General features: G+C 33.7%; 1 protein-coding gene across 9 annotated transcripts in view; it reads right to left on the reverse strand.

The window, feature by feature from the left end:
- Positions 1-22272, reverse strand: part of Csnk1g3 (casein kinase 1 gamma 3) — a 109226-nt gene that overhangs the window by 19522 nt on the left and 67432 nt on the right. For 2 of the 9 annotated variants that reach the window (XM_013141076.3, XM_013141074.3), the window contains exons 6-11: positions 21992-22226; positions 7312-7397; positions 7107-7191; positions 4994-5139; positions 3695-3790; positions 186-281 (exon numbers count right to left, since the gene is read on the reverse strand). In XM_013141076.3, coding sequence (XP_012996530.1) covers positions 186-281; positions 3695-3790; positions 4994-5139; positions 7107-7191; positions 7312-7397; positions 21992-22226 — 744 coding nt within the window. Of the gene's footprint in view, positions 1-185; positions 282-3694; positions 3791-4993; positions 5143-7106; positions 7192-7311; positions 7398-21991; positions 22227-22272 lie in introns of all 9 variants that reach the window. The other 7 variants (XM_003477372.5, XM_003477375.5, XM_063232440.1 and 4 more) reach the window with 4 other exon arrangements.

The following is a 22272-nucleotide window of genomic DNA, read 5'->3' on the forward strand; positions in this document are numbered from 1 at the left end:
CAAAATCTTAGTATCTCTGTTGGTCTTTATAGCCCTTGTTAATTTTGGTTTTTTAGTTAAATAACAAAAGAATAGAATTCAGCAACAAGCTTCCCATTAGGATATGAAATCATGCCATGAGTTTCAAAAAAGGGTTAGTTGTATAAATTTGGGGAATAATCACTCATGCAAAAATCAGAAAATACCTGTACCGAGCCACCATGTCTGTCTGCTGCAAGGTGAGCTCTCAAATGGTGGGGATTTGCCTGCTGGGAGTCCCAAGCTGCCCTGTGGTCTGTCGACTGCCATTTATTTAATGCATGTGGCATGCATGGAAGAAGAAAAACCCAATACGTTAAACATCTTATCCTCATAAAATATAACACAAATGTATAAAAGGAAATTGAAGATACCCTTACTAATCCGAATCATAGGCACAGTTTTTTGCATATATTGTAAAGTATGGAAAGAGTCTAGCTAAATTGTGTAAAGATTAAATAATGAAAGTATAATAGAACCTTATAAATAATTAAAAGGATTTTGAGAGTCACAAACTCCTCCTCTAATTTTCTAAATGAAGTTAATGAAAAGCAGGAATGTAAAAATGATATGCCCATGAAAGCACTCCAAATAAATTGTGAGTGTACCAAAAAGTCATCCATTATTTTCTTACAGTGGAAGTCCACATTGGTTTTCCTCATTAAGAGCTATTTTAAGCAATGTAAAAAGTCTTCAAAAAATGCATCCTGTTTCTGATTGTAAGGATAAATGGTAAGAATTCCAGGGGAAAACAGGGAAATTCTTTGAAAAGTGAGGTGCACCATTAGAACAAATGCTGTAAGACTGACAAAACAAACACTCTTTTTTTAAGTGACAATCCTACACATATGAGTCACCTAGCTTCCTCCACGTTTTTCAGTATGTGGCTAAAATTAAAAGACTCACTTTCAAGAAATAGGCTGAAAACCCTTGATGCCTTTAGATCCCCTGGCAAATCTGTTTGGCAATAAGCATAACTGAGTAATAATCTACTAGTACAATTAAGGCTAATTTCTTAACAGGGGTCAATTTCTGTATTCAGGAAAATGTGGACGGTACTAACAAAAAGATGAGAGAGAAATATAGTATCGTATTTCATGTTTGGTTCTGCATCAGCTGCTTAAAATATGTTCTCACATCTGAGTTGGTAAGTATCATCTTCATAGATGTTTCATACTGAAACACTGAACACTTTCCTAAGGTCACAGGACTGCAAGAAGTATAGAGGAACCCCAACTCAAAGTTCAGTGTTTTTACAGTCCTACCTAGCTCCATGTTCTACAATCCACGGTATGCTCCTTAACCAAAGAAAAAGTGCTAACTGTGGCTAGATGAAGCCTAGCAAACAGGTGATCTGAGCCACTTTTTTGGCAGGAGATGTTAAATTTAAGGGTAAGACATGAACAAGTGTTCTGGTACAGTTTCCTAAATTAAATTGTACAATGCAAAGTTATGTATTTTCATGGCATGAAGCATATCATCAAAACAATTATGACAGTTCCATTGTCTTTTTCATTAAACCTTCTAAATTTATAATCAGAATTTAGCAGATTAAACAAATTACATAAAGTCAAATCTACACAATATGAAAATGATGCCAAAATTGAGACAGCTAGGACAATACGCAACATCTTGGGCCTAAAGAACTCTTTGACGGGGCCAGGGATTTAGCTCAGCAGCACAAGCACCTGCCGGGTGAGTCTGAGTCATGAGTTTGATCCCCAGCACAAAAAAAAAAAAAACCTCTTTGACAACGTAACTAAAAATGTGAACTCTCTCAGAACAAATGAGTACACAAATTTAATGTTTTAGTTACAATTATAAGATCCCTGCAACTTTAATCATTGATTCTAGATTGTCAATTATTTATCTGGGATTTTAGTCAATTGAAATAATTTACTTTTCCCCTTGAAGATAATGAACTGTGAGTTTCTCATAAAACTTAAATTGCTGACTGATGGCAATATTTAAGAAAAGTTTTTCTAGATGTACAACTTTTCTATAATGATGTGAAACTTTACGTACTGATCTCAAATGTAATATACACCTTTCCTAAAAGAATTAGTGCAAAAAGAACTGCACAAATAGTTTACAATCTAATAAGAAATGTCTGAAATATGCCGAAAGTTAAAAGTTCAAAATATTTCAATTATAATTTAATTCAATAGTAAAAAAGTTTCACTTATTATAGTACTTAACTGCTCACATGAAGTTCAGAGAATATAAACTACTCATCTTCCAACTACATTCAAGAAATTACCTCAGTCTGTGAAACATAATCTCTAAATCTCAACTTCTGAGCCATTTTTTTCTACTTCTAGCTTCTTACCAGGGTCTTTGAGCTGTTGTCTCCTTATATATGTGAATTAACACCAACATCTCTTTGTGAAAATTTTAAAATTAATCTTTTTAAATTGGCTGTGCCTTATAGAATAAAATTGTTATATACCTGTAACCCCCTATAATGTTGCATTTTATTTTGCTATATATTTTTTAGTAAGTACTATTCTTTCCATTAATTTTCATCTCATTTTAACTCTCACTTAGACTTTTATGGGATTAAAAATGTGAAAGTAAAGAAAAAACAATACACTATCCTTGCCAAAAGTTATAATCAAAAGTTTGTATGTACTCTCTAATTCAAGGTGAGAGCAAAACTTTAAATCAAAAATAATTTCAAGAAAGCTTCCTTTTACCAAAAAAAGAAATGAAGACACTGGTCAAAAATTTCAACAGTTTTCTAGTCAGTTACTCAGGAAACATGAACTCTTCCTAATAACTATTCTATGTCTTCTCTCAAACTTGTTCTCTAAACCAAACAAATCGGATTACTCTGTCCTCAAAAGAGTCTGAATTTCAAAACTAACTCACACTATCTTAATTGTTCACTCAAATGCACTTATTCTGCCATTTCCCTTCAAAAATTCCATTGCTTTTGAGGCTCATCATCTCAAAAGCCACCTTTTTCCATGCAATTCTTATAAGACCCCATTTGTTTACAGGCCCCCTCTTTAGGACATTAGTAATATGTTTCATGTGAAACAGCTTATTTGGCTTTGAAATATGGTTATTTGTATATTTACTGCAATAATCATGGTAACAGTAACTCTGGCCACAAGAGCTGAGTTAATACATGGTAGGAATTAGCATGCACTTTATAGATTAGAAACCTGAGGCTTTGAGAGATTAATGAATTTGCCAGGGTTAAGCCACACACGTGTCCAACCCTATAGGCTAAGCTGTTAATACATAACATTTTAGTCGCTCACTACAAAATCATCTTTTATTAATTATACTGTCTTCCCTATTTCTTCATTTCAAAATAATGTGTGGGTATGAGTTATACATAAGCAGAAACTGAATAATTTATTGAATTAAAATATATTAGTGAGATCCAGTGCTACCAGAATTCATTATAATAAGTATCAAATAAGTCCATATAAGTAGAATATCAAATATTACTCAAAGTTTATACCAATGTATATTATCAATGAGGAATTTGCAGCTAAACGTTTTAATGTTCTGATTAAACTAATGTAAACGTTAGGAGAACTAGTTCATTAAAAACAAGTACTTTCAGCCCTTCAGTGTGTGCTTGCTGTTTTATCTACTGAAGACACAGCTATCCATACTGAAGCAAGTTAAAAGATTCCATGTCTAAGAAAGGGCGCCAAACCTGGTTTTTGGACTGCTGCATCTTATCTCTGTGTGGATGTGCTTCTCTGTTTGATGAGAGCGCAGGGTCTTGCTGAACTGCACCCACAGGAGTAGGCTACAAAATACCGACAACATTTAAGTCATTTTTCAGCTGCTTAAAAGGACCAAGAAAAAGACACTATCAAACAAAAACTTAAAGAAGTAATATAATTCTCAAAACATTCTGTTCAAGTTAACACTGTAAAGAGAATATAACTACTAACATGGTTTAAAAATCACTTCGATTATTATGATTTTTTTTCTTTTGGTTTTGAGATTGGGTTTCACTCTGCAGTTCAGGCTGGCCTTTTGTAGTCCAGGCTTGCCTTGAAGTCCCAGAAATTCTCCTGCCTCAGCCTCCATGTGCTGGGATCACAGGCATGTGCTACCATACCTGGTATTTTTAAAGTATTTATTCCTTTAAAAAAATCTGATACTGATGATGAACATTTTTTCATGTATTTATGGTAGCTACTGTTATGGTGGATTGTCTTGTAGTGAAATATTATGGTGCTTAAATTGTTCTGTTCGGATCTATTTTGTTATGTCCTCTTTTATCTTAATGTTTTTAAAATAAAAAATCTAATATTGTATTTATTTTTAGGTTATTGTATTTATTTATTTATTTATTTATTTATGTCTTTTTGAAACAAAGTTTTACTATGCAACACAGGATGGCCACAAACTCAGTGACCCTCCTGCTTCCACCTCCCAGGTGCTAGGATGATAGGCAAGCTCTATAAGATTACTTTTGGGGGGCTGGGGAAGACAGGACTCCAGCTCAGGACTTTGTGCTTGCCGGCAGGCACATATACCACTGAATTATATCCACAGCTCAGATTACTTTTCAATACCAAAAATGAAAATATATTTATTTATTTCTTATTTCCAAAACTAATGTATAAATAGACTGCTTTATCTTTACAAAATTAAAGGAGTGATATTTTAAAGTAATAAAACTGCTTAATTTAGATATTTTGACTCAGAGAAGAAGCTTATAAAACTGTAAATTTTTAAAGTATTACATTAATTTAATCACGGAAATTTTATACATACAGAATATTAAGAACCAAGCCAAAGTGGAAAGTTCAAAATCCAAACATAAAGCATTTACAAAATACAAATGGTAAATGCCAGCTGAAAAACATCCCAAAATAGTAAGTAAAATAAATCCTTTTAAAAAACCTATTATTTCAACTCTTTTAAACTGAAGAATTTGTAGTTAAAAATAAAATAAATATTATCAATAATCTTTCAAAATAAAGCACAGAATACTCACCAACTGTTTACCAATCCAGTCATATTCATAATCAAACATGTATCCTTTTCGATCAAACAAGTCAGTAAAAAGCTTTCTTAGGTAGTCATAATCTGGTTTTTCAAAAAAATCTAGCCTTCTTACATAACGAAGATACGTTGCCATTTCTTCTAGAAAGGAAATACATACTGGCCTGATTACAATTTTCTTAAATAATAACAAAATTAAATGTCTAAAAGCAAACTGAATTATTAAAAAATAGTAAAATTCTATTTCAATTTAAATTTTTCTGAGTTCAGTAGCAAAATGAAAGGAAAAGATAAAAGAAAAGCAAGAAGTTTAAGTTTAACCATTATCTGTTTCATTTCAGGCAAAGACAAGTTCTATATTAAAAGAAATCTCAAGGAGCCGGGGATTTAGCTCAGTGGCATAAGCACCTACCTAGCAAGCACGAAGTCATGAGCTCGATCCCCCCCCCATACAAATAAATAAATAAATAAATAAATAAGAAATTTTGAATCATACAAGAGGTTGAATTTTCAGTAATGCGTAATTAATTAATTACAAAGGATCGTGCTTACTGCATAAATTTAGAAGTTTATTTAAAATATGGTTAGAAGTAATAAATATGAAAATATTTGTACCAGCTTGATAGATTTCATTTAAAATCAGTTACACACACTAATTTACCAAAAGAGGACTAAATCCCTAACCTTGGTTAGTCTTCTAAACAACTGAGACAACAAAATAAAACCAAAACAGACCTCAAAAATACAATATAAGAGTAAAATGTAAGCCTTCTCTTCATTTCAAACTAGATAATTAATAATTGACAATATACAAATCTCTATAAACCATCATAATTCTCATACTGTGTGTGTGAGCCCATGTCTGTGTCTTAAAGGTTGTATTTTTCAAAACAAAAAGAAGAAAACACAGGCAAATTTGGTTTAAAAAAAAATCCCACAATGTGGCTCTACAAGACACTATAATAAGAAATTGTAGGTAATCTATTTTTCGGTACTTCTGCCAGTGAGACCCATTCCAATTCACTCACAGAAGGCCAGAAAGAAAATACTAATGTACAGTCCAACAGGCGACAACAGTGATGCCCAGGACTTCCTCAGTATTCCGCTTTTTGGCTAATCATCCCTTCAATTTACTTTGGCACCTACACTTTCCATGAAAACTTTTATGTAGTCTTTTCTATTACAGCCAGGCAATCTGCCTACACCTAAACTGCTAGTATTATTAGCCAACATTTGTTTAATCTTCCACTTCTAGATGTTATAGCAAGAAAGAAAAACATATAGTTAAAGTTTGCTGACAATGAATAGCAAACAAACCTAAAGAGCTACTCCTGATTATTCTGGTACTATTTTAACAAGGCCAGCACTGGCAATGAATACTGAAGTGAGATTGGAATTCAGTCTTATAGCTTCAAATCTAGTTCTCTTTCCATTGACTTTGCTACACAGCTGGTATTTTAACACAGTAACAACAAAGTATTCATATTCTTTGATTTAGAAAAATTGAATAATTTTTGTTGGTTTAATTAGACTTGCCATATAGCTACCTCAAAACAAATTCAATTTTAAAAATGTGTGTAACTCTCTAACATAAAATTTATCTTAAAAATAATGGACCAGGGCTGGGGATTTAGCTCAGTAGCATAAGCTTCTGCCTGACAAGTGTGAAGTTTTGAGTTCAATTCCTGGTACCGAAAAAAAAAAAAAAATAGTGGGCCAGTACAATTACATTGATTGAAAACTAAATCTTACTATGAGCCTTCCCTTCTGTAGCTAACATTCAGCCTCCAATGACTACTGTACACTAACGCTTTATAATTGTATTCCTCAGCAAGTATTGTAATTTATTAAAAGTTCGTCACTGAAGAAAATACTACTTCAGCTGGCACTAGCTAATATTATTAAAAATATGGATTTTCTTTCTACTAACACCATTTCACTAAGAAAATATACAAACTGTCACTGTGGTTTATGTATCAATTGCTGGGAATTTAGATCACATTCTGAAAGAGCTCACATTAAAACAGGAAAAAGTATAAACTTCAGCAATTAAAATTAACAGTTCTAGTTTTTGCATATAAGCATATTTATCAACTTGGCATTACCTGGAAAGTTTTCACACAAAACTTCTATTGGTGTAGCTCGTTTTGTATCTCCAATTTTCTGATACCTTTCTTTTAATGTTTCTGCCTAAAATAGAAAAAAAAAAATCCTGAAATTGTGATCACTTTAAAATTATTTAAAAGGAAGAACCTTAATATATATTAACATTTCATGAAATCCAGTAAGAAAACATATAAATATAATTACCTTTAATCCTTGCCAAGGAAGACTGCCTCTCAGAAAATACATGAACATGTGACCTAAAGCTTCTAAATCATCTCTTCTACTTTGTTCTGAAATAGAAGAGAAACATAAACTTCTCTTTTCTCTACCAATCAGTCATTCAAGATTGGGAAACTGATTTTTTAATTTAAATTAATTTCTAACAGTTCAAAACATAAATACAAAACAGATTAATAGATCTAGAACTTATAAATGAATCATTATTTACCCCATGTTTTTACATTAATACTCATGTATAAATATACTATCATGATTTTTAAATGCCATTACAGATTCATTTAACTGTATACATATTAATTATGGAAATACAGGCCAACAGAAAAGATATCTACTGTCAAACGAAGAGCCCCTGTGCACTATAACTCCATCTTAAAGATTCAGAACATAAGATTCAGAGGAACTTGAGAGAAAAAATGGTTAACTTTATTTAACCCTACTCCTAAACTTACAAAAGCACAAAATTCTAACCCATATACTTCATTAACATTAAATGCAGTCAGTATTACACATAACATATTTTAAGAAACACTCATTGTCAATACCAGCATTAATATCCCTTTCGCTGTCACACACAAACAAAAATACTGCCGCTACTAAAACAAATTGACACCTTCAAATTGTTGCTTTTTTGTTTTAGTAACAAAATACGGTATAGCACATAACAGTGATAATCACAAAGTTTCAAAGTAACACTTATAAATATCTGCTGACAATTATTAATGTTTTGTCACTGAGTTTAAATATTTAAGACTTGTCAATGTTTTAAAATAATACAAAATGCTAAACTGAAAGAAAAAACACTTTAATATGAGATATTTGTATAGAAGAGGTATAAAAGTACTTTTCTTTATAGACAAAATGATTTTGATCTGTATAAAATACTAGCAATTCTATAAACACTATCAGAACCAGCAAATTTTACCAACGTTATAAGACACAAGATCAACATATAAAAACTAAATTTCTATACTAGCAAAGAACAATCAGAAATTGAATCTAAAAACCAATATCCTTAAAAGCATCAAAAGCAGGAATACACAGGGATAAATTTATCAATAAATATGTAAGACCTATACTATAGCATGAAGCCTAGAAGACCTAAAATATGTGTAAAGTATACTGAATGCCGTTAAGGAAAGGAGCTCAGTACAAAAGGCAATTCAAACCCTCTCTGAATTTCATCCAAGGTAGACTTTAATTACCACAATGCCCAAAAGGCATGATCCTAAGGAGATCTTGCCTGGGTGAGAGAACAGTATCAGAGAACAGTATCAGTCTCAATCTACAAGGCATTTAAAAATGTGGCCAATAAATATAAACTACTAAAATAAACCTACTACTGAAACTCGATCTGAAACTCTCTTTGCCCTCATAATTCCTTTCTCTGTGTTCTTTCTCCATTTATCTGGAAATAAATTTCACCATAATAGTGGTGAAAACAGAAGTTACAGGAAGGCTTTCTCTCTGAAACACATACTGTAACTAAAGAACACCCCATCAGGTCTTTAACAGTTCTTGTACAAAAAATTCTTTAAAGGTAACCTGGCCTTTTATAAGCACTGTTTACATTTGTTAAAGCATTTAACTTGAAAATGAACATTTTCCTTGAGGCCAAGACTCATTATAGGAACTAAGCTATGAGCAACTAAACAAAAAAGAAAGTGATGAATTGCTTTACAATAGTTATAATTAAAAATTCTTCTAAATAGTCTTCAAATCAATTTAAAAGTTATACAAAAGGCCAATTAAAAACTTCCTTAGAAGTATCACCTAAACACAGCCAACATATACCAAAAGTCCAACACGTGTCCATGGTTCGTATAGCTGATCTTTTAAAATTTACACCTTCATTGAAAGTAGATATTAGTAATCACAAGGTAAGTAAAGCTCAGAATGGTTTTGTGTCTACTGTGCATCTAATAAGGGCAGTATTTCAGCCAACCTATGAGAACTTTTCATTTCAGAAAGCAAAGCAAAGGCTAATAATTAATCAAGTTTATAGCAAACCTTCCACCGTGCTTTATTTATAAATTCTATTCTTATAGCTCAACATTGTTATTTTCTCTTTAAATTTGACATCATTCCTCATTTGCCCATAACTGTTTACATTTTATTTAAATTTCAACTCAATTTTTTCAATACCAGAAATATATACTCTTTTTTATCATTAACTAACACCCCTGTCAAAAATAAAACAGAAATACCTCAGTAAAAAGCAGGACACTTTCTGCTATATATAACCTTATTACTGCATTTTCTATGAACATGGAAAGCAACAAAACCAAGACATGTTTGCTAATAAGTATTAACTAACAAGACTGCTCAAAAATTATCTTTGAAGTGTAAATAACTTGCAAACAAAAAATAAAGATGATCTACTATAAACAAGTTTCACTTAGTATTTCCTCTAAAATATTAAAATTATTTTCCCAAGCACACCAAAAAACCAAAAATACATCTGCCATATGATTCACTAAACTCACATTTTTCAAAACTACTTAATAAAGATGAGTTTTTAAATGATGAGGAAAAAAAACTAGAAAAAGAGGGGGAAATTAAAAGAATTTTAAAGCGACAGAGACAAAAACACAAAATATGTAACAACAGCTTACTAAAAGAGCTGAAGGACATAATATTATAGGAATACTTGCACACCAACGGTCATAACAGCATAATGTACAACACTTAAATACTGGAAACATCCTGTACATCCATTAGCAAATGACTGGATTAAAAAATGTGGTTATCTACATGCAATGGAATAGTTCTCTGCTATAAAGAATAACAGATTTGATACATTGGTAGGAAAATGAATGCCCCTGGAAATATGCTGAGTGAAATAAAGTACACACACTAGCTTAAATATTAATGTATCATTATTCTCATTTGAGTGAGGCAAAATACAAAGAGGATAATGAAGGACAGATAGAAGGGGAAACGAAGATAGATCTCATACAATAGGGAAGGGGTCAAAAACCAATCATGAGGGCTACTGGTGGGAGGAATAAGTAGAATAAAGTTATGCATTGTACAAGAAACCAGTAACCTCAATTCACGTACACATTATATGCTGTAACATGACCTAAGGTTAATAATATCAGTAAGAACAAAAAATGTGAAAGAGGAATTGGCTGCCAGATTGAGAGTCGGGTTGCCAATTAAGAGAAATAAATCAAAATAAAGGTGCTACCAAAATTAGGAATATATATACAACACTTAAAAATTAAAATTAAAGATAAAGGCAAAAAAATTAATCTGTTACAAAATACAGTAGTATTTTTTCTAAACATTATTTATGTAAGACATGCATCCTAACAGTTTCCAAAATCTCAAGTGTATTGCAACATAACAGCAATCCTATAGAAAAAAGTTTATCCTGGCGCGCAGCCAGCACCAGTAGAGAGAACCAGCAGATCCACCACCATATGCCAGGTGCCACCACCAGAGAGCCCTTCCTGTGGGCAGCCAGCACAAGCAGAGAGAATCAGCAGATCCACCTCCATCTGCCGACACCACCACCGGATGGCCCTTGCCTGCTGGAAACCAGTGCAGGCAGAGGGAACCAAACAGATCCACCTCTGCCTGCCAGGCACTCCCACCAGAAGGCCTCTTCCTGAGGGAACCCAGCACAGGAAAGAGAGCCAAACAGATCTACCTCCACCTGCTGGGCACTGACACTGCAAAGTTTCTCCCTACAGGCAGCCAGCAGGTGCAGGGACACACAGTCGGGTAAGCCCTGTGCACCTGCAGGACACCACTAGAGACCCTTGATTCCTTTGGGCAGCCATCACCAATCAAGAGAATCAGACAAACACACCTCTGTGTACCTGCCACCACTGTGCGAGTCTCAGCATAGACATACAGGTAGAGAAAAGCATCCCCACCTCCATACACTCCTGGGCATCAGGGAAGCCCCAAAGTAGCTGTACAGGTCTGGAAAAACCTGCTCCATGCCCTGCTACCTCCGAGGGCAGCCAATGTGGCAAGTGCCTGGGGTCCCACAACCAGCTTGTTTATAGGAACCCAGGAGAATATCAAGATGAAGGAGCGAAAGGCATTCTCAGGATTAGTGATATCAGGAAGGAAGAAGAAAGGAGTAGAGGAGACTTCCGGGAGAACATGGCGGACAAGTAACAGCAGCCAACGAGGCTCTCTGAGATAACCAGTTTAGAATCAGGAATAGTACCATGTGAGGAGTCCTACGTGAGGGGAGATGTACCCTGCCGACCCAGGAACGAACTAAGCTGAGAGAAACCAACTGGAAATGCAACCCTGATGCTGTAACAGGAAGAGATAAAATCTCAGTGCAGAAGCTGGATCCCGCACCATTGGAAGCTGCAATTTGAATTTCCTGCTGCCGATTATGCATCCCAATCCACACGGCTGGGAGAGAGAAGCGCGAAAGCTCTGAGAGCTGGAATCAGCGAACCAAACGGCATTGAGAGCGGGACTGGCAGGGAGCTCTGCATTGACCTGCAGTGAGTGAGAGAAATGGGGACCCTTTCATAGACTAGGACACTCCAATAGAGGACATTCTGGGAACGAGCAGACTAGCCGGAACAGGGCCCTGCAGTGACTTTAGTCTCATATTCCCCTCTCAAGCGGGAGTGGTGGGGAGTGCTTGGCCTGGTGACTCCGTGGACTAAGATCCAGTAGGCTAGCTCAAATCAGGTCCCTGCGCCTGGTGGTGCACCTTAGCAGTGAAGCATTCAGTAGGTTGACCTGGAGGGGCAGGCCCAGCAGAGGCTGCCCGGGTCTGTGTCTCCCTATTATACTGCAGTGGGCGGGAACACCTAGCCGGCGGATTCAAACAAACTGCAACAGACAAAGAGAAAAAAAAAAAAAAAAAAACCTGAGCCTCCAACATACACTTGTATGGAAGGAACAAAAAGTATGGGAAAAAGGAACAACAAGAAAGGATCCTCAGTCCCCAATCTTGAGAATACTGATCCAGGAAAGGTAAATGCAAAAGAGAATGAAGACAGAAAACATGCAATATCAAGCACGGCACCTATAGACATAAAGCGGTATCTCCGGAGCCTCATAGACGAGTTCAAAAATGAAGTATTTAATGAAATAAAGCAAGAAATAAGTAGAATAGTTAGAGAAATGCTAAGCACCGCCCAAGAAAAAAACAGATGGTGGAATGGAAGAACAGAAAAAAGGCGGGGGGGATTGTTTGATGGAGAAAATAGAGAAAACAGAATATGTAAAGCAGGTTCAAAGAGATTACCAGGAAACTAAAAACTCTATTGAAAGCTGGCATAACAGCTTGAAAGAAACTAAGGATAGATTATCAGAACTGGAGGACAGATTTGTAAAGTGGGAGCATGAAATGAAATACTTCTTAAAAATAACAAGAAAACAAACAGCAATAATACAAAGACTAGAAGATAAGAGAATCTATAACTTAAGAATTAAGAACATAAAAAAAAAAGAATTAAGAACATAAAAGAAGAAGTAGGGACTCAAATGAACTACAAAAGCTATTCACAGAAATAATCCAGGAGAATTTCCCTAATTTAGAAAAAGGTAAAGATACTCAGATGTATGAGGCATACAGGACCCCAGCCAACTACAACCCAAACAGAGCTACACCAAGGCATATAATAATCAAAATTCCAGAAATACAATATAAGAACAGAATATTAAAAGCCATCAAAGACAAGAAACAGATCACTTACAAGGGAACACCCATCAGAATTACAGTAGACTTCCCGGGACAAGCCATCAAATCATGAAGAGCGTGGGGGGAAATAATTCAAGCTTTGAAAGATAATAACCTCCAGCCAAGATTGATATATCCTGCACAACTGTCCCTAGAAATTGATGGAAAAACAAAGTGCTTCCAGAATAAAGAGGAACTAGGGGAATTTGCAACCACCAATTAAACTCTACAGAGATTACTGCAGGATATTCTAAAAATGAAAAATACCAAGATTCCAGAAACAGTGGCAGAGCGGCCACAATGAATGGAGCAGAAAACGAAATGAAGAGGATAAACTGACAACTAATGACAGAAAAAGAGCTCAACAGAAATGAGGCACAGAAGGTTGGATGGTAGGAACAACCATTTTGGAGAAAACAAGACATCATAATAGGTAGTGCTGATTTAATAATAACAAGACATCATAATAGTGCTGATTTAATACCCTCTTGTTTTGAAGTCCCATCAAGCTTTTGTTCTTCTGTCTCCATCGGTTTTAACCTGTTGTATCTTATTGGATTTTATTATATGTGATAATATAAACAAAAACTTTAATAGACAAGGAGATTATACAGAAACCATTGTTCATTTTCTGTTAGTTGATTCTAAATACCCTGTAATACTGCCATTCTCTTGAACCATTATTACATTGTCTTGATATGTTTGATGCTACAGTACACGAAGTTATACCCAAAGATTTTAAGGGAAAAGACACTATGGTAACTACTATTATGTCGAGATTATCTTGTGGTGAAACACTATTTTGCTTAAATGGCTATGTTTTGACCTGTGCTGTTTTGTTGTTATGCCTTCTTTTTTATCTCAATCTCCTTTTTATTATCTACTTTTTCATTTTTATCCTATTAATTAAGGGAAAAATAAATAAAAAATAGCAGGATATATTATAGTAATCCACTTTGATTTCCTATTAACTTGATTTGAAACTCTGTATTGCTCTCACCATCTTGCTTTGACTGATTTTCCTCTATTCTGCTTTGCTTGATAGTACCAAGTTCGAAAGTATAGGCAACAACTATGAAGACAATAAGATTCATTATGACACCCATCCCGGTTGACTATTATCTTCTTTTAAAGTCCTGTAATGTCTCCAATGTTTTATTCTTTACTGTTTTGTTCAATTTTATTATAACTGATGATATAGGCAATTCTTTTTAAGATAACAAGAGGCATTATGGTAACCATTGTTGATCACCTTGTATTTTGTTTTTACATTATGTATTATGTCCATCCTTTTGATTTGACTGACTGTCCTGGTATGTCACATTTGGTTTTACTTTCTTCAAAAAAAAAAAGTAATAAGAACTGTGGGAGTAATAAAACCCAAAATGTGTAATTGTCATTGTACAAAAGAAAGGAAAAGATAGTTCTCTAAAAGATGTAACTGCATATATATTTAAGTGTATAAGATAGATAACCATATTACTGAGTTTTGTTGGATCACTGAACAAAACTGTTTGCAGTCTCACTGTTTGAAAGTCCCCTCTATATGCTTTAATTTTGTAACTTCAACAACTATTTCTAAGATGACAATATGTAATTAACTAGTGATTTCCTACTGTTTATTTTTTCTGAAATTCTGTATAACTTGTACCCTTTTTCTGTTGTTTTTTTTTTTTTTTTCTTTTTTTTCCTTAAATAAAAAAAAAAAAAAGGCATTCTCAGAGCTCCAGACTGCACAGACTAAGTCTGGGAGATATAGTTATGGAAGAAAACGGAAGTCACATACCTGAAATCTCTGAGAGGATAGCAATTGAAGTAAAGAAACAACTTCATGAGGTTGTAAAAGCAGTCAAATCAGAAATAATGTCTCAGGTAAAAGAAAAAATCATAAACATAATCAAAGAATTACTCGGCATATCTAAAGAAGATGTAGATAAAAAAGAGAAGCAGAGGAAAATGATACAAACCTTGAATTAATATAGAAAGGAATTACAGTGCATTAAAACAGATTCAAAGAGAGACGCAGGAAACTAAAAAGTCAATCAAAAGCTGGCAAAACCATCTGAAAGAGACTGAAGACAGACTTTCAAACCTTGAAGATAGGATTGCAGCTAGTGAATGTGACAGGAAATATCTCTTAAAAGTAACAAAGAATCAGGAAATAATTCATTGGCTGCAAGATGACACAAAGAAGCATAATTTAAAAGTGGTAGGTATCAGTAAAAAATTAGGAGTCAACACAGATGAAATTAAAAGGCTCTATACAGAAAGAATAGTAGAAAACTTCCCAAACATGGGAAATGGATCTGGCATGTAGATAAGTAAGGCATATAGGACTAGCCATAACCAAAATAAATCTATACCCAGACGTACAATAATCAAGATCCCAGAAACTCAGCGCAAGAACAGAATACTAAAAGCTGTTAGAGAAAAGAAACCAATCACCTATGAAGGAAAACCCATTGGAATCATGGCAGACTTCAATACAAACCATCAAGTCAAAAGATCTTTGGAGTGAAATGTTTCAAAGTCTGAAAGAAAGCAACTTCCAACCCAAACTGATCTACTAAGCAAAATTATCTTTCAAAATTGATAGAAAAATAAGACACTTCCATGATAAAGAACCCTACAGAGAGTGCTAAAGGATACTCCAGAGAGAGGGATAAAGATGACCATGGTTCCAGGAACAGCAGCAGAGGGGGACTGCCAAACAAGACAGGCAACTAAATGAAGGGGGAAAGTGGAGGGCCAACAGCAGGAGGATAGCAGGGCAGAGACACACCTGTGTATGCCGGTTGTCACCATTAATATAGATGGCCTCAGGTCAGCAATAAAAAGAAACACTGGGACAGTGGATCAAGAAACAAAATCCATCAATATACTGTATACAAGAAACACATTTAACTGGAAAGTAAATTCATAAACTAAAAACAAAAGGAGAGAAAAAAACTGCTCCCTGTGACAGAAGACCAGAAAAAAAGGAAGAGCAACCTGCCCATCAACCACAAAAATAGATAAGAAAGATACGGTATTTTCATGCAGTGGAAATTACCCAGCTAAAAAGTGAAATAATCTTGAGGCTCGTGTAGGTAAATGGATGCAACTGGAGATCACGTTCACAGGTGAAAGGTGAAAGAGTTTGAACTTGTACACATGAACTTTAGCATAAGAAACAGAAGGAGTTAATGGGATCTGAAGGTAAAACAGTTATTGTAAGACAGAGGAGGAGACACCTGGTAACAGTGGCGACTACTGTTAATTTCTTATTGTCTTGTCTTGAATTTTGTATTGTTTTCACAATTTTGTTAGGTTTGGCTTTTTCTGTCTTGTTTGGTTAGATTCTACTTTGTCTGATGGTATAGGCAGCTATTTTTGAACATAATGGGATATATTATGGCTTTTGTAGTCTTATAATGCTTTCATTTGTTTAACTGGTTTTATTCAGTTTGTTTTGTTTGATATTATTTTGAAGAAAATAAGACATTATGGCAGCCATTATTGATTTCCTATAATCTTCTTTTGAAGTCTTTATCATGCTTTTGTTCTTTTGTTTTCATTGGTTCTATTCTGTTGCATTTTATTACATGTGATGATATGGACAACATTTTTGACAAAAATCAGATAATATAGAAGCTATTATTCATTTCTTGTTGTCTGGATTTGAAGTCCTATAATGCTTTCATTCTTTTGATTGGTTTTATACTATTTTGTTATGTTTGATATTGTTGTGTGTGAAGGTACGGTCAACTATTTCAAAGAAAACAAGATATATTATGGTAGCCATTGTTGATATCCTGTTGTCTTGTTATGAAGTCCTGTGTTGCTTGCATTGTTCTGTTCTGATTTGCTTTGTTCTGTTTTGGTGTTCTCTTTTGTTTTATTCTCTTTAAAATAAAAAAAATTTTTTAAAGTTTATCCTGAAATGTCATACAAGTATGATTTATATTCATCATATCTTAAGAGAATAAAGGAATTTTGAAATATATTTTTAAATTGTTAAAAATTTAATTGTATAATGTAAATAACGTATTTCTAAATGACATAAAGCTGCTCGAATGGTTTACAGAACAGGCCTCTGAAATTTGGACAATTTACCTAGAAACTAAATTATATGAATCATACAGAAAATATTTCAGTAACAGTATAATTCTGAGTTGTTTTTTCCTATTTAGAGAGCTTATCACTTTAGAAGTTTAAAAATATTATCCTTTTATAGATATTTACTAACATAAAGCAACTCCCAACTTATCCCTCAAATCTTGACTCTTGAATAATCAATAATAACTAAAAAACAAGACTTGAATTCTATTTCAAGATAACTTGCATACAGACAGTATTTAATTAAAACAGCTGACAAAAAGTCTTAAAAGATATTCAGTAGTAAACTGTTCAGACAGACACAAAAATAACATAATAAAAATTTTTCATTAAAATAGATATGGAAACCCGTATCTGCCATATACAGCTTTATCAAAATTTCATCTTAGTAACTTAAACAATTATGAAATGATGTAAAAGTGAATCACTGTTTTCAGTCTTTTGAATATAAATCACCTGATTAAGATCAACAGCTATCACAAGAACAAAGATGATAAATCTTAAAAACAATGTGATTGTATACTAATAATGTATTATACATATTAGGAACATCTTTTTCCTACTTAAACCTGCATGTGTTAATCTCCAAAAACTAAAAATACATATATACTAGGGTAATGTTTCTGTCACCAATTCTCCATTTTGAAAAGTTCAGGTAAACAAAAAAACAATCAAGAATTAATGAATAAATGAGGCTTTAAAAAGGAGTGGCACAAGTACCTGCCTGGCAAGCACGAGGTCATGAGTTCAATCCCCATTACCAAAAAAAAAAAAAAAAAAAAAATCATCATCATCCAAGAAAATCAAAGAAGGCAGAAAAAAGACATGCCCACAAAGTAAAACCATATTAACAGTCATTTTTCTCTGCTCCTTTCTTTATGTTTTCCTGATTCCTTAGCAAAGTCATTTATCCTTAAAGCCAAGAAATACTCAATGTTTACAGGCATCGCTAACTTATAGACAAAAAAAGTTCAATACTTAAATTTATAATTATTACAGTTTACATAACTTATTTTACACAGAAATTCATATAATCTGGCAAACTTACTTTGTTTGCCTGTTTGCCTGTTAATATTGTCTATCTATTCTATATAAAAACTGAGAAACAGGGTTTTTATAAAACAGGGAAACTAAAAAGTAAGCTCTGCTGTATTTAGTATGTGCCAAAGAAATATTTTTGGTTTTCTTCCTGAAAGAGCAGTAAAAATAGATAACTACAACAATTAAATGTCATTTCCCAAGGTCTGAGGGCCTTTCCCAACAAGCACCCACATATGAGACTTATTTCACCATTTCTACAAATAGAATGCTGTTACATTTGGCATTGTTCAGACAAGGAACATTAAACCATAAGGAAGTCATGACTTCATGTCTCACAATAGAGCAGTTAGTGAACCTTTGTTAGTTGTTATAAAGTAGTTTGTTCAAAACTACCTAAAATGAAATAACATTACAGAATATTTCACGCAAAAGCAGGTTATACACACAAAAGCAGATGTGCCTCTTTAATAGAAGGCACAATCTTTAAAGTTGGGTGTCAATTATACTTCAAATTCATAAGAAAATTTGTGCCCACCAATAATACTATCTTAGTAAAACTTATGTTTATAATTTTAGATGTTTAAATTCTACTATTCTTAAAGTGAAGCCAATTTGCATGTTTTAGGTTTTTCAGATAGCTGAAAAAGAAAAAATGCTATGTGTCTCTATCAAGCAGGCTGTAAGAGCCATGCAAAGGTTAGTTAGCTCTCACTGAGAGACAGAACAGTCGTGGTGTGCAGTGCGTAAGACTGGTTAGAAAAGCTGAAGACTGGGTTAAATGACTCCTAAGCTGCTGTCCTTGTCTGGCTTTATTCAGAAAGGCACTTTAAGCAGTGATGAATGATATACACTGACTGGCTTACTTTCCTGTCTATCTCTTGTGAGGTATCAGGAACAGAATTTAAAAGCAGAAAATTAAGTTTGTACTTTCTCTGATAAAACCACTGTGGCTGAAGAAAAAATGTTATACAATATTGCAAATACTGTATAATATCAAAATTATTTTCTTAGAAACAACAAAGGTAATTCAAGGGGAAAGATTATGATATTAAAATCTTAATCTATTTCGCAAACAAAAAAAGAATTCTGGATTAACTACAGATATAAAACTAAAGCTAAAATCATTGAAGGTTTTAGAAGAAAACATAAAATACTTTTATCACATGGGGCTAAAGATTTCACATGCTTAAGGTTCAAAGAGCAATAATCATAAAAGAAACATTGGTAAGTACACCTCATATTTAACACTTTTGTTCATTAAAAGACACTACTAAGAAAATGAAATAGGCAAGAAAAGTTGAAAATATTCACAGTGCCTCTATTTCACAAAGAACGTGTATCCAAAATACTTTATCAAGAGTTACTACAAGTGATCAAACTGAAAAAAAGTTCCCAAAGAATAAGACAAATAGCCAATAAACGCATGAAATGGAGCTCAAAAACAGTGGAATCAAAACACCTTCCCATGTCCATTAAAATGGCTAAAATAAAAGAAAGACTGACAAGACCAAACGCTCCCCAGAACATGGAAGAGACTCTCGTTCACGGCCAGCAGAAATAACAGTGGGAAGAGCATTCTGGGGAAAGGACTGGTATTTTCCTTTAATGATAAATAACATCTAACATGCAACTCAATTCAAGAGAACGTCTGCCCACAAAAAAGATCTGCAGGAACACCACAACAGTTTTATGCAGAACAGTCAAAAACTGTTAACAACTCAAATGGGTAAAAACAGAAGAATGGATAAACAATTTGTAGTATGTTTATGCTACAGCTACTGCTCAGCATTAAGAAAAAAAGTACTGATACTTGCAACAATATAAATGACTCTCACAGACAGCTACTGAGCAAGAATCCAGATGACTTTAATTACATAAGATAACAGAATTAGCAAACTAATACATAGTGATAGAAACAAATTAAATTATTGCTTCTGAAAAAGCAGGAAATAAGGAAGAAGAAAATTTTCAAGGTGATAAATGTTCCAAATCTTGATGGGGTTGTGGGTTACATATGTGTATATTTGTCAATACTCACAAATCACACACTCATATTGTATACTTAATGTAAATTATACCTTAATTTTAAAATTCTTCAATAAAATTACAAATAATTCTTAGCTTGCTTTTTGATGTACAATCACTTGCCAATTCGCAAGCTATCTTCTGAGTATCTTAGGCTGTTTGAAGAAATGAGTAGCGGCCGGCAGAAATTTTCAAAAAAATTTTAAGGAAAAGAATTACAAATATAGATCGGCACTATCAGTTGGCAGTAACATTAAGATCAGAATTACCTGTATCAGTATAAACTTGATGCTTTTAACAGAAAGCTATTAATACATGTGTATATATGCAAATACGTGTGTGGGCACATTTCTTTGGGTATGTAGACACATACTCACTCTTCCTACACTAGTTCTGCTACAGTAAAGGCTTAGCCACTACAACAAACCCTAGCAGTGAACATAATCAGTGGTTAAATCTTAGTTTCTAAACAATATTAGCACCTAATAAATACACCTAGGAATTCTGGGAGAAATGGCTGATTATATGGCTGAGGCAGAGAAATTATAAGATGAACTGGGAGAACTTGTTGTAACCAGAAAGTAAGGAGGTGCTTAAAGAACCATGAGAACATGTCAAGAAAAGCCAATCTGAAGGAAATACCAGTGGCCAAATCTGGTATCCGTTAAGCATCAAAATAAATAACAACGCAGTGCATCAGTATATAACATTGCATAAGTTTAACTCTATATAAATTTCAGTTAATAAATGGGGAAAGGGAAGGTTTCTTATGTTCTATGCATATGGAATGAAAGTTTAGGTTAGATATCCATTTAATACATAAGGAATGATGTAAGAGAAATCATCAGTGGATGCTAATCTAATAGATGTTTGACAAAGAACAATATATTTACAGAAACTTAAAGATCTACCTACAAAATAATTTTTTAGTTACAAGGGGAAAATAAAAAGCTCTTTAGAAGATAAAACTTAGCAGACATTACCCAAAGTAAGCAATCAAAGCTATGAGGAACTAATTATACATCTACTCCTTGACATGATGCAATAAGAACACACTACTTCTGTAAGTGCATCAAGTATGCATAAGAAAATTTAATCACGAAAAAAATCCAAAATGAGCACATTCTAGAGAATACTCTGTGTTCCTCAAAATTACTAAGGTTTATGAGCTACAAAAAAAAAAAAGAAAAAATGCTGAGGAGCTTGTGAAAAAGAGTATATTGATACAACAAATTAATATACATTCCTAGATTGGGTCCTAAATAAGGAAAGAAAGGCTATGGAAACTCTGTGATGTTGATGTTATTTTACGCATTCTACAAATGAGAAACTGTAAGTTTAAATGACCTGCCCACAGCCACACAGGTAGGACAGAGTTAAGCCGTGTTAGCAGTCAGCTCTGCCCACCTCTCCAGGAGCTGCTGTTAGTCTTCAGGCTCGCGAGCCTGAAGTCTTATTTCTCAGACTAGCCATACAGCAACACAACCTGGTTGTAATACCCAGTTAAAATGAAACACTGTCTTCTGTTCTTTAATGGAAATAAACAAATGTATCCCCCTAAATGTACAAAGTTGTAAATTTCAAGTTATCAGAGAAAAAAATACAGTGATAGAAGATTACCAGTTATAGCCTACAGCAACTTACTTTAAAAGTATTATTAAAATATAAATGACAGCAAATTAACTACGTGAATAAATAAAAATTGCTACATAAAAGCTCTTGTAATCTCCAATAACTGAACCGTAATAAATACAAATCAATACTATCTGCGTAGCCAATGAATTCAAACTTACCGACAAAACGTACACGTACCTTTTCCTAAATGTGTGTTTATGCTCATATATCTAGCTGTTCCTGTAAGGCTCTTGTGTTCTCTATATGGTATATGTTTCTTTGTCTCTGGATCAATATATTCCTTTGCCAAACCAAAATCTATAATATGAATAACTTGCTGGGTTTTGTTTCCTGGTCGTCCTATTAAGAAGTTCTCAGGTTTTACATCTCTGTATATCAAGTTCTTTGAATGGACATATTCCATGCGAGAAATCTTGGTTTGAGGAAAAAAAAGAATAAAGAAATTTTTTTAGCCTTTT

This window comes from Cavia porcellus, unplaced genomic scaffold, assembly GCF_034190915.1.
Source record: "Cavia porcellus strain 051 isolate PalLab524CR breed Dunkin Hartley unplaced genomic scaffold, mCavPor4.1 scaffold_21, whole genome shotgun sequence".
NCBI classification, from domain to species: domain Eukaryota; kingdom Metazoa; phylum Chordata; class Mammalia; order Rodentia; family Caviidae; genus Cavia; species Cavia porcellus.